The sequence below is a fragment of the Gobio gobio genome (assembly GCF_949357685.1).
Source record: "Gobio gobio genome assembly, chromosome: 6".
Classification (NCBI taxonomy): Eukaryota; Metazoa; Chordata; class Actinopteri; order Cypriniformes; family Gobionidae; genus Gobio; species Gobio gobio.
In genome coordinates, this window is record NC_137102.1 from 62718752 (window position 1) to 62734938 (window position 16187).

The window sequence follows — 16187 nt, forward strand, 5'->3', positions numbered from 1 at the left end:
ACAACTATTAAACACTATTAAATACCACTAAACACTATTAAACTCAACTATTAAACACTATTGAACACTACTACTAAACACTATTAAACACAACTATTAAACACTATTGAACACAACTATTAAACACTATTGAACACAACTATTAAACACTATTGAACACAACTATTAAACACTATTAAACACAACTAAACACTATTAAACTCAACTATTAAACACTATTGAACACAACTATTAAACACTATTAAATACCACTAAACACTATTAACACAATTAAACACCATTAACCACTACTAAACACTATTAACAAATACTATTAAACAATATTAAACACTATTAAGACTATTAAACACTAAACACTGTTAACACTATTAAATACTATTAAACACTACTAAACACTATTAAGACTACTAAACACTACTAAACACTATTAAACACTATTAAACACTACTAAACACTATTAAACACAACTATTAAACACTACTAAACACGACTAAACACTATTAAACAACTATTAAACACTACTAAACACGACTAAACACTATTAAACACTATTAAACACTACTAAACACTACTAAACACTATTAAACACTATTAAACACTACTAAACACTACTAAACACTACTAAACACTATTAAACACTATTAAACACTACTAAACACTACTAAACACTATTAAACACAACTATTAAACACTACTAAACACGACTAAACACTATTAAACACAACTATTAAACACTATTAAACACTACTAAACACTATTAAACACAACTATTAAACACTATTAAACACTACTAAACACTATTAAACACAACTATTAAACACTATTAAACACTACTAAACACTATTAAACACAACTATTAAACACTATTAAACACTACTAAACACGACTAAACACTATTAAACACTATTAAACACTACTAAACACTATTAAACACTACTAAACACGACTAAACACTATTAAACACTATTTAACATTACTAAACACTACTAAACACTATTAAACACTATTAAACACTACTAAACACTATTAAACACAACTATTAAACACTACTAAACACTACTAAACACTACTAAACACTATTAAACACTATTAAACACTACTAAACACTATTAAACACAACTATTAAACACTACTAAACACGACTAAACACTATTAAACACAACTATTAAACACTATTAAACACTACTAAACACTATTAAACACAACTATTAAACACTACTAAACACGACTAAACACTATTAAACAACTATTAAACACTACTAAACACGACTAAACACTATTAAACACAACTATTAAACACTACTAAACACGACTAAACACTATTAAACACAACTATTAAACACTATTAAACACTACTAAACACGACTAAACACTATTAAACACTATTAAACACTACTAAACACGACTAAACACTATTAAACACAACTATTAAACACTATTAAACACGACTAAACAACTATTAAACACTATTAAACACAACTATTAAACACTATTAAACACGACTAAACACTATTAAACACAACTATTAAACACTATTAAACACGACTAAACAACTATTAAACACTATTAAACACAACTATTAAACACTATTAAACACGACTAAACACAACTAACACTACTAAACACGACTAAACACTATTAAACACAACTATTAAACACAACTATTAAACACAACTATACACTTCAGTTGATGAAATAAAGCTGAAATATTGGTTGAAAAACGTGAACTAAACAAACGTGAGAAATGTTGCATTGCCACCTTCAGAGTTTCTGCATGTCAGTGAAAGACTTGAGGAATAAAGAGAAGGAACAGAGAGAAGGAGAAGGAGTGTGAGAACATCCCTCAGAGCAGATCTCCATCCCAGCTCAACCAGTGACAGCTCAAATCTCTAAACTTCACACCCCATGAGGAGATCTGAGATCTCAAACTCTTCATTCTGGCCAGTTTCTCACAACACAACACTCATTTCTTCATCAGCGAGTCAGTAATGTGTGTGGATTTAAGGATGAGTTTGAGCGGGAAACAGAAATCCTGAGGAAGAACTTCATCATCTTCATCTGCTTATAGTTTATTATGTGTAATAGTTCCGGCCTCTGCTCTAATGCTCAGATTAAAGTGACTCTCGTTCATCTTCTGAACACAAATTAAGAGATTTGTAATGAAATGAGAGATTTCTGTCCTCCATTGACAGGCTAAGCAACTTCAGCCGCTTCAGAAAGAGATGGAAAAATACCGTAAAAGACATTTTTATGAATGTACATGTTTTTCCCTGATTTAATGCCATGATGTTTTAACACATTTTTAAGGCCTTAAATTAAACTTTAAGATCGGCGGAGACCCTGCGATGAGTTTAGAAAATGATAATAAAACACTTACTCAACTGTAATTTCCTGGTTTTGTGTTTTTATGAGACGAACTGAAATAACATAACCTGTAGGAGCATCAGATAATGACCCTTCACACACACACACACACACACACACACACGAGCGACAGCACACACACAGATGGGACACTGAGGTTTATTCCGGCATCACCACACACCTTTTGTCTTAAATTAACCACATCAGTTTCTGAAGTCTCTGCTTTTAGAGGTTAACATTTTCAAAGTGCTTTCATTCGACAGAAACACGGATCATTCCAGACACACAAACGTAAAGGCAATCAGAGTAAGACTAGCGCTTCCACGAAACCCTGCAGAGAGAAAACGCACCGCCGTTAATAAACTGCATAGATATCATCCATAACGCCGTTAAAGTGCCGAGGTCTATACATTACACTCACGAGGCATTCAATAAAACACTTAAAACCACACATTAGAAAAGAAGAAGAAGATGATCGTGTAAGGCTAGCGTTTGGCACCATGGGCTTAAAGTCAAACACAGAGTCTGATGGACACGGCTCCAGAGGTCAAAGGTCAGTCTCACCGTGGGCTTAAAGTCCTTCAGGATCAGAAGAACACAGAGTCTGATGGAGACGGCTCCAGAGGTCAAAGGTCAGTCTCACCGTGGGCTTAAAGGGATAGTTCACCCAAAAATGAAGATTAGCCCATGATTTCCTCTCCCTCTCGTCATCCGAGGTGTGTGTGACATTCTTCTCTCAGACGAATATAATCTGAGTTATATTACACAAGTCCAGGCCAATCCAAGCATTAGTTGCTGTGTTTGAAAAAGTGCATCTATCCGTCATATAACTGCTCCACGAGGCTCTGGACTGTTAATAAAGGCCTTCTGAAGCGAATCGACGCGTTTGTGTAAGAAAAATATCCATATTTAAAACTTTATCACGTTAACTTTCGACCTCCGCCTTCCCTGTTCAATTTATGGAAAAATGTTGAAAGTTCGGATGGAAAGACTAACGCAACCAGGTCATGACATCACGAACACATCTGGAGTTTCACTTTCAACATTCAACATGGAAAACTTTTACTTGATAAAGTTTTAAATATGAATATTTGTCTTACACAGACGCATCGATTCGCTTCCGAAGGCCTTTATTAGCCGCGTGGAGCAGTTATATGACGGACAGATGCACTTCAAAAAATGCTTGGATTAGCCTGGACTGTTAATAAAGGCCTTCTGAAGCGAATCGACGCGTTTGTGTAAGAAAAATATCCATATTCCAAACTTTATCACGTTAACTTTCAACAGACCGCCTTCCCTGTTCAATTTATGGAAACATTTTTCATTAACGCATCTTGAGTTTCACTTTCAACATTCAACACTTTTCCACAGAAGACAGTCGGCCAAAAGTTTACTTGATAAAGTTTTAAATATGGATATTTTTCTTACACAAATGCATCGATTAGCTTCAGAAGGCCTTTATTAGCCGCGTGGAGCAGTTATATGACGGATAGATGCACTTCAAAAAAAGCTTGGATTAGCCTGGACTTTTGTAATATAACTCAGATTGTATTGGTCTGACAGAAGAACATCATACACACCTCGGATGACCTGAGGGAGAGCAAATCATGACCGAATTTTAATTTTTGCGCAAACTATCCGTTTAAAAGTCATTCCGTATCAGCGACACAGAGTCTCCAGAGGTCAGAGGTCAGTCTCACCGTGGGCTTAAAGTCCTTCAGGATCAGAAGAACACAGTCTGATGGAGAGGTCAAAGGTCGTCAGTGCAGCTCGATGAACGCCTCCATCTCCTCCGAGATCAGCCCTTTGTAGGGCAGTCTGTGTCTCTCGATGGCGCGCGCGGCGAGGCACTGCAGCGTGAGGTGGTGCAGCGGGTGGAGCGCGTGTTTCCCGCCGCTCTGCTCCTCCAGCAGCTCGTAGGCCGTCTTGTGCTGGGCGTTGGTGGCGTCGAAGTGTGCGCCGGCCCGGATGAGCGCCGCCATGATGTCGGGCGAGCCGTTAGCGGCCGCTACGTGCAGCGGCGTGTTGTTCTGCAGGTCGCGCGAGTCCACATCCGCGCCGCACTCCAGCAGCAGCTCCGCCACGGCCGGGCACGGGAAGCGGCCCACCGGGTACCGGCCCACAGACGTGGTGTCGCGGTCCACCGCCATGTGCAGCGGCGTGTACCCGCCCCGCGCCCGCGGGTTGAGCTTCAGCAGCCGGTACACCGTCCGCCGCTTCAGGTGCTCCTGCTCCGGCGCGCAATCCAGCTTCTCCAGCAGGAAGAGCAGGTGGAGGATGATGGAGAGTGCTTTGGTGAACTGGGCCGGTTCCGGCGGGCTTACCCGCTGCGCCACCGCCCGCTCCACCTCCCGCACGCTCTTCCCCAGGACGCCCATCAGGTCCTGGAAGCTGACGCGGGTGCAGCCCTTTGCGCGATCCTGCAATACGAAGGAGAAGAGCTCAGCGAAGGAGAGGAAGCTGCTGGCCGTCATGGGGCTGAGCGGGTCCAGGTGGTTCTGCTGCATGTCCAGGGCATACTTCCACAGGCCGATGCAGCGCCCGAAGTTGCCCGAGTCCGCGTAGACGGCGCCGCGGTACCGGATGTAGTAGGAAGTGTCCGGGTGCGACGGGCCGAGGATGCGTTCGCGGATCAGCAATGCTTGCATTCGCATCTCGTCCGGGTCGGTAATCAGCGCCTCAAGCTCCTCATCTGTGGACACCTCGCGGGCGCAGTCATACGCTGGCACCGGTGCGCCCGCCGGAGGCTTCGGGAGGCTCTCGCCCACTTGGCGGAGCTCCATCGCGCGCCTCCAGTACCGCATCGCGCCTAGAAGATCGCGCTTCTTATCGACAAAAGTGGCGCCGAGGAGCTCCAGCGCGTCGACCCGCTCCGCCCGGCTGAGCCGGGGCTGGTGCACCAAATACTCCACGATGTTGGTGTGCCCGGTGACGCTCGCGGCTAACAGCGGGGTCATCCCGTACCCGTCCCGCTCCATCCGCGCCTCGCCCTTCAGCAGCATCTTCATGATCTCCAGGCTCCCGGACTCCGCGCAGTCATGGAGGGCGGTGTTGCCCTTCACACTCCTCCGGTTGGCATCCGCCCCGCGCTCCAGCAGGAATTGGGCGATGTCCCGGTGCCCTTTATAGCAGGAGATCATCAGGCAGGTGTGCCCGTGCCGGTTCGCCACCTCCATGTCGGCGCGATGCTCCACCAGGTACCGCACGATCTCCAGGTGCCCGTCGAAGCAGGCGGCGCGCAGCGGGGTGGAGTTGGTGAGGGTGGTGTTGTTGACGGAGGCGCCGTGCTTCAGGAGCGTCTTCACCACCGGCAGGTGTCCCGCGGCGGAGGCCGCCCACAGCGGCGGAGCGCCTTCGATCGTCTCGCCGTCGAAGTTGACGGACCCCCCGAGCTCCACGTTGGCCTTGCAGTGCTCCAGCAGGTAATCCACGACCTCCAGGTGCCCGTAACGCGCCGCGATGAGCAGCGGCGTCCCCCCCTGCGTCTTCCCCTCCGCCAGCGCCTCCAGCTCCTCCGCGCTTTTGTTGCTCAGCAACTTCTGGATGAGCTTCAGTTTTCCGTCTCTCGCCGCGTTAAACACCGCCGCGCTGATATCCATCTTACCCGAGTGTCCGTTAAAGCGCGTTTGAATTCGCGATCGCGGGAAGCGAGCGGCGCTTCTTATTTAGTGAGGAGCGATCCATTTTACTGCCATTTTAAGGCTGCTGTCGAAATGGCGTCGGTGATGTTGTTTGACAGCTCTGTTTACCACTGCCGCTCGGAACGCTGGGTAGCGTAGTCCGTACGCGCGGTTAGCGCACGGCGCGAGCCGCGCAAAGAACTACAATAACACCTGTCACCCATCACGAACGCCGGCAGGCTTGTCGCGCGAAGACCTGTGGGAAATGTAGTCCGCTTGCTCGTATCAGCCGGTGTCGTTGTGCCTCACGGGAACTACATCCCCCATCATGCATCTGGTGAGACTCAGTCAGCTGATGTAAACACGGAATGTATGAACAACTCGTCTGGCATGTATGAAGTCACTAAGTTCTTATGCTGTACCAAAAACGACATTTTAGATATTTGAATGTTTTAGAGATTGGAATTAAAGTGCTTTCTGGATTTATCCCGAGTTTGTTTGTTGTGTTTGAAGACGTGGTACATGTAATACGTACTATTACCTTATTTCATTGATTATAAAGAATGCCAAAACAGGGTTTCATGTTAAAGTCACGGAGATGTTTTCATGATGTTGATTTATTAAACACTTCTGTTGATTTACAGTGAAGTACAGTCAGCTTTATACACACGGGAATATCTGCGTTAAAGACTACAGTAAACAGTGATTGAGCTCTAATCACTTCAGATTATAATACTACTGAACCCAGAGGATATTAAAGTTAGACACATTTTAAAATCAGTGTTTTAATGAGCAGTATTAACCCCACAGGTGTGTGTGTGTGTGTGTGTGTGTGTGTGTGTGTGTGTCCTGTGCTGAGAGGCAGACTGGGTTCTGTTGTTCAGTTTCACAACAAAATCACTAGTCTTCCACACAGCAGGAGGACGGGTACACTGATCCAGGAACAGCAGGAGGAGGACGGGTACACTGATCCAGGAGCAGCAGGAGGAGGACGGGTACACTGATCCAGGAGCAGCAGGAGGACGGGTACACTGATCCAGGAACAGCAGGAGGACGGGTACACTGATCCAGGAGCAGCAGGAGGACGGGTACACTGATCCAGGAGCAGCAGGAGGACGGGTACGGGAGAAGAACATCAACAAAAAGTGTGTTCGATATAGTATGTGTGTGTGTTCTGTGAGTGTGTGTGTGTGTGTGTGTGTGTGTGTGTGTGTTCTGTGAGTGTGTGTGTGTGTGTGTGTGTGTGTGTGTGTGTGTGTGTGTGAGAGAGTGAGTGAGTGAGTGAGTGAGTGTGTGTGTGTGTGTGTGTGTGTGTGTGAGAGCGAGTGTGTGTGTGTGTGTAAGTGTGTGTGTGTGTGTGAGAGCGAGTGTGTGTGTGTGTGTAAGTGAGTGTGTCTAGTATGAATGTCCTTCATCCTCCACGTTGTTAGGGTCAGTCGCTTCACTGGCGGTCATCATCCTCTCTCCCGCGGGCTCATGGGTCAGTGAAGTGTCTGCTCTTATTATACTAGAGACTGAGGAAGTGTGTGAGTTCAGATGCAGAGGTAGTGTGAGTGTGTGTGTACACACACACCGTACATTACCTGAAGACTGAAACACACACACACACACACACACACACACACACACACACACACACTGTACATTACCTGAAGACTGAAACACACACGGACACACACACACACACCGTACATTACCTGAAGACTGAAACACACACACACACACACACACACACACACACACACACTGTACATTACCTGAAGACTGAAACACACACGGACACACACACACACACACCGTACATTACCTGAAGACTGAAACACACACACACACACACACACACACACACACACACACACACACACACACACACACTGTACATTACCTGAAGACTGAAACACACACACACACACACACACCGTACATTACCTGAAGACTGAAACACACACACACACACACACACACCGTTCATTACCTGAAGACTGAAACACACACACACACACCGTTCATTACCTGAAGACTGAAACACACACACACACACACACACACACACACACACTGTACATTACCTGAAGACTGAAACACACACACACACACACCGTACATTACCTGAAGACTGAAACACACACACACACACACACCGTTCATTACCTGAAGACTGAAACACACACGGACACACACACACACACCGTACATTACCTGAAGACTGAAACACACACACACACACACACACACACACACACACACACACACACACACACACACACTGTACATTACCTGAAGACTGAAACACACACACACACACACCGTACATTACCTGAAGACTGAAACACACACACACACACACACCGTTCATTACCTGAAGACTGAAACACACACACACACACCGTTCATTACCTGAAGACTGAAACACACACACACACACACCGTACATTACCTGAAGACTGAAACACACACACACACACACACACACACACACACACACTGTACATTACCTGAAGACTGAAACACACACGGACACACACACACACACCGTACATTACCTGAAGACTGAAACACACACACACACACACACACACACACACACACACACACTGTACATTACCTGAAGACTGAAACACACACACCGTACATTACCTGAAGACTGAAACACACACACACACACACACCGTTCATTACCTGAAGACTGAAACACACACACACACACCGTTCATTACCTGAAGACTGAAACACACACACACACACACACACACACACACACACACACACACACACACTGTACATTACCTGAAGACTGAAACACACACGGACACACACACACACACACACCGTACATTACCTGAAGACTGAAACACACACACACACACACACACACTGTACATTACCTGAAGACTGAAACACACACACACACACACACCGTACATTACCTGAAGACTGAAACACACACACACACACACACCGTTCATTACCTGAAGACTGAAACACACACACACACACACACACCGTACATTACCTGAAGACTGAAACACACACACACACACACACACACACACACACACACACACACTGTACATTACCTGAAGACTGAAACACACACACACACCGTACATTACCTGAAGACTGAAACACACACACACACACACACCGTACATTACCTGAAGACTGAAACACACACACACACACACACACCGTACATTACCTGAAGACTGAAACACACACACACACACACACCGTACATTACCTGAAGACTGAAACACACACACACACACACACCGTTCATTACCTGAAGACTGAAACACACACACACACACACACACCGTACATTACCTGAAGACTGAAACACACACACACACACACACACACACACTGTACATTACCTGAAGACTGAAACACACACACACACCGTACATTACCTGAAGACTGAAACACACACACACACACACACCGTTCATTACCTGAAGACTGAAACACACACACACACACACACACCGTACATTACCTGAAGACTGAAACACACACACACACACACACACACACACTGTACATTACCTGAAGACTGAAACACACACGGACACACACACACACACCGTACATTACCTGAAGACTGAAACACACACACACACACACACACACACACACTGTACATTACCTGAAGACTGAAACACACACACACACACACACACCGTTCATTACCTGAAGACTGAAACACACACACACACACCGTTCATTACCTGAAGACTGAAACACACACACACACACACACACCGTACATTACCTGAAGACTGAAACACACACACACACACACACACACACACACACACACACACACACTGTACATTACCTGAAGACTGAAACACACACACACACCGTACATTACCTGAAGACTGAAACACACACACACACACACACCGTACATTACCTGAAGACTGAGACACACACACACACACCGTTCATTACCTGAAGACTGAAACACACACACACACACACCGTTCATTACCTGAAGACTGAAACACACACACACACACACACACACACACACCGTACATTACCTGAAGACTGAAACACACCAACACACACACACACACACACACACACTGTACATTACCTGAAGACTGAAACACACACACACACACACACACCGTACATTACCTGAAGACTGAAACACACACACACACACACACACACACACACACACACTGTACATTACCTGAAGACTGAAACACACACACACACCGTACATTACCTGAAGACTGAAACACACACACACACACACACACCGTACATTACCTGAAGACTGAGACACACACACACACACTGTACATTACCTGAAGACTGAGACACACACACACACACACCGTTCATTACCTGAAGACTGAAACACACACACACACACACACACTGTACATTACCTGAAGACTGAGACACACACACACACACCGTTCATTACCTGAAGACTGAAACACACACACACACACACACCGTTCATTACCTGAAGACTGAAACACACACACACACACACACACACACACACACACCGTACATTACCTGAAGACTGAAACACACACACACACACACACACACCTACATTACCTGAAGACTGAAACACACACACACACACACACACACCGTACATTACCTGAAGACTGAAACACACACACACACACACACACACCGTACATTACCTGAAGACTGAAACACACACACACACACACACACACCGTACATTACCTGAAGACTGAAACACACACACACACACACACACACACCGTACATTACCTGAAGACTGAAACACACACACACACACACACACACACACACACCGTACATTACCTGAAGACTGAAACACACACACACACACACACCGTACATTACCTGAAGACTGAAACACACACACACACACACACCGTTCATTACCTGAAGACTGAAACACACACACACACACACACCGTTCATTACCTGAAGACTGAAACACACACACACACACACACACACACACACACACACCGTACATTACCTGAAGACTGAAACACACACACACACACACACACACCGTACATTACCTGAAGACTGAAACACACACACACACACACACACACCGTACATTACCTGAAGACTGAAACACACACACACACACACACACCGTACATTACCTGAAGACTGAAACACACACACACACACACACACACCGTACATTACCTGAAGACTGAAACACACACACACACACACACACACACCGTACATTACCTGAAGACTGAAACACACACACACACACACACACACCGTACATTACCTGAAGACTGAAACACACACACACACACACACACACACACACACCGTACATTACCTGAAGACTGAAACACACACACACACACACACACACCGTACATTACCTGAAGACTGAAACACACACACACACACACACACCGTACATTACCTGAAGACTGAAACACACACACACACACACACACACACACACACCGTACATTACCTGAAGACTGAAACACACACACACACACACACACCGTACATTACCTGAAGACTGAAACACACACACACACACACACACACACCGTACATTACCTGAAGACTGAAACACACACACACACCGTACATTACCTGAAGACTGAAACACACACACACACACACACATCGTTCATTACCTGAAGACTGAAACACACACACACACACACACCGTTCATTACCTGAAGACTGAAACACACACACACACACACACACCGTTCATTACCTGAAGACTGAAACACACACACACACACACACACCGTACATTACCTGAAGACTGAAACACACACACACACACACACACACACACACACCGTACATTACCTGAAGACTGAAACACACACACACACACACACCGTACATTACCTGAAGACTGAGACACACACACACACACCGTTCATTACCTGAAGACTGAAACACACACACACACACACCGTTCATTACCTGAAGACTGAAACACACACACACACACACACACACACACACACCGTACATTACCTGAAGACTGAAACACACCAACACACACACACACACACACACACACTGTACATTACCTGAAGACTGAAACACACACACACACACACACACCGTACATTACCTGAAGACTGAAACACACACACACACACACACACACACACACACACTGTACATTACCTGAAGACTGAAACACACACACACACACCGTACATTACCTGAAGACTGAAACACACACACACACACACACCGTACATTACCTGAAGACTGAGACACACACACACACACTGTACATTACCTGAAGACTGAGACACACACACACACACCGTTCATTACCTGAAGACTGAAACACACACACACACACACACACTGTACATTACCTGAAGACTGAGACACACACACACACACCGTTCATTACCTGAAGACTGAAACACACACACACACCGTTCATTACCTGAAGACTGAAACACACACACACACACACACACACACACACACACCGTACATTACCTGAAGACTGAAACACACACACACACACACACACACCGTACATTACCTGAAGACTGAAACACACACACACACACACACACACACACCGTACATTACCTGAAGACTGAAACACACACACACACACACACCGTACATTACCTGAAGACTGAAACACACACACACACACACACACACCGTACATTACCTGAAGACTGAAACACACACACACACACACACACACACCGTACATTACCTGAAGACTGAAACACACACACACACACACACACACACCGTACATTACCTGAAGACTGAAACACACACACACACACACACACACACCGTACATTACCTGAAGACTGAAACACACACACACACACACACACCGTACATTACCTGAAGACTGAAACACACACACACACCGTACATTACCTGAAGACTGAAACACACACACACGCACACACACACACACACCGTACATTACCTGAAGACTGAAACACACACACACACACACACACACACACCGTACATTACCTGAAGACTGAAACACACACACACACACACACACACACCGTACATTACCTGAAGACTGAAACACACACACACACACACACACACCGTACATTACCTGAAGACTGAAACACACACACACACACACACACACACCGTACATTACCTGAAGACTGAAACACACACACACACACACACACACACCGTACATTACCTGAAGACTGAAACACACACACACACACACACACACACCGTACATTACCTGAAGACTGAAACACACACACACACCGTACATTACCTGAAGACTGAAACACACACACACACACACACACACACCGTACATTACCTGAAGACTGAAACACACACACACACACACCGTACATTACCTGAAGACTGAAACACACACACACACACACACACACACACCGTACATTACCTGAAGACTGAAACACACACACACACACACACACACCGTTCATTACCTGAAGACTGAAACACACACACACACACACACACACCGTTCATTACCTGAAGACTGAAACACACACACACACATAGTACATTACCTGAAGACTGAAACACACACACACACACACACACACACACACCGTTCATTACCTGAAGACTGAAACACACACACACACACACACACCGTACATTACCTGAAGACTGAAACACACACACACACACCGTACATTACCTGAAGACTGAAACACACACACACACACACACACACACACACCGTACATTACCTGAAGACTGAAACAAACACACACACACCGTACATTACCTGAAGACTGAAACACACACACACACACCGTACATTACCTGAAGACTGAAACACACACACACACACACCGTACATTACCTGAAGACTGAAACACACACACACACACACACACACACACACACACACCGTACATTAACTGAAGACTGAAACACACACACACACACACCGTTCATTACCTGAAGACTGAAACACAAACACACACACACCGTACATTACCTGAAGACTGAAACACACACACACACACACACCGTACATTACCTGAAGACTGAAACACACACACACACACACACACACACACCGTACATTACCTGAAGACTGAAACACACACACACACACACCGTACATTACCTGAAGACTGAAACACACACACACACACACCGTACATTACCTGAAGACTGAAACACACACCGTACATTACCTGAAGACTGAAACACACACACACACACACCGTACATTACCTGAAGACTGAAACACACACACACACACACCGTTCATTACCTGAAGACTGAAACACACACACACACACACACACCGTACATTACCTGAAGACTGAAACACACACACACACACACCGTACATTACCTGAAGACTGAAACACACACACACACACACACACACACCGTTCATTACCTGAAGACTGAAACACACACACACACACACACACCGTACATTACCTGAAGACTGAAACACACACACACACACACACACACACACACACCGTACATTACCTGAAGACTGAAACACACACACACACACACACCGTACATTACCTGAAGACTGAAACACACACACACACACACACACCGTTCATTACCTGAAGACTGAAACACACACACACACACACACACCGTTCATTACCTGAAGACTGAAACACACACACACACACACACACCGTACATTACCTGAAGACTGAAACACACACACACACACACACACACACACCGTACATTACCTGAAGACTGAAACACACACACACACACACACACACACACCGTACATTACCTGAAGACTGAAACACACACACACACACACACACAGTACATTACCTGAAGACTGAAACACACACACACACACACACACACCGTACATTACCTGAAGACTGAAACACACACACACACACACACACACACACACACACACACCGTACATTACCTGAAGACTGAAACACACACACACACACACACCGTACATTACCTGAAGACTGAAACACACACACACACACACACACACCGTACATTACCTGAAGACTGAAACACACACACACACACACACACACCGTACATTACCTGAAGACTGAAACACACACACACACACACACACACCGTACATTACCTGAAGACTGAAACACACACACACACACACACACACACACACACACCGTACATTACCTGAAGACTGAAACACACACACACACACCGTACATTACCTGAAGACTGAAACACACACACACACCGTACATTACCTGAAGACTGAAACACACACACACACACACCGTACATTACCTGAAGACTGAAACACACACACACACACACACACACAGTACATTACCTGAAGACTGAAACACACACACACACACACACACCGTACATTACCTGAAGACTGAAACACACACACACACACACACCATACATTACCTGAAGACTGAAACACACACACACACACACACACACACACACCGTACATTACCTGAAGACTGAAACACACACACACACACACACACCGTTCATTACCTGAAGACTGAAACACACACACACACACACACCGTTCATTACCTGAAGACTGAAACACACACACACACATAGTACATTACCTGAAGACTGAAACACACACACACACACACACACACACACACACCGTTCATTACCTGAAGACTGAAACACACACACACACCGTACATTACCTGAAGACTGAAACACACACACACACACACCGTACATTACCTGAAGACTGAAACACACACACACACACACCGTACATTACCTGAAGACTGAAACACACACACACACACACCGTACATTACCTGAAGACTGAAACACACACACACACACACCGTACATTACCTGAAGACTGAAACACACACACACACACACACCGTACATTACCTGAAGACTGAAACACACACACACACACCGTACATTACCTGAAGACTGAAACACACACACACACACCGTACATTACCTGAAGACTGAAACACACACACACACACACCGTACATTACCTGAAGACTGAAACACACACACACACACACACACACACACCGTACATTAACTGAAGACTGAAACACACACACACACACACCGTTCATTACCTGAAGACTGAAACACACACACACACACACCGTACATTACCTGAAGACTGAAACACACACACACACACACCGTACATTACCTGAAGACTGAAACACACACACACACACACCGTAC

The 16187-nt window shown here is 45.3% G+C and overlaps 2 protein-coding genes across 7 annotated transcripts in view; one reads left to right on the plus strand and one right to left on the minus strand.

Moving 5' to 3' along the window:
• Positions 1-2385: 2385 nt before the first annotated feature.
• fem1a (fem-1 homolog a) lies at positions 2386-6114 on the minus strand. Its single transcript, XM_079819743.1, has 2 exons — positions 4000-6114; positions 2386-3179 (listed from the first exon to the last, which is right to left on the minus strand). The coding sequence occupies exon 1, from the start codon at positions 5961-5963 to the stop codon at positions 4125-4127; it is 1839 nt and encodes a 612-aa protein (XP_079675869.1). The 5' UTR covers positions 5964-6114; the 3' UTR covers positions 2386-3179; positions 4000-4124.
• Positions 5619-16187, plus strand: part of LOC307128134 (uncharacterized protein) — a 49084-nt gene continuing 38515 nt past the window's right edge. The window contains exons 1-2 of one of the 6 annotated variants that reach the window (XM_079819746.1): positions 5619-5786; positions 6850-7129. The gene's annotated coding sequence lies outside the window, so the exon portion shown is untranslated. Of the gene's footprint in view, positions 5787-6323; positions 6392-6849; positions 7130-16187 lie in introns of those variants that run through there. The other 5 variants (XM_079819749.1, XM_079819748.1, XM_079819751.1 and 2 more) reach the window with 5 other exon arrangements.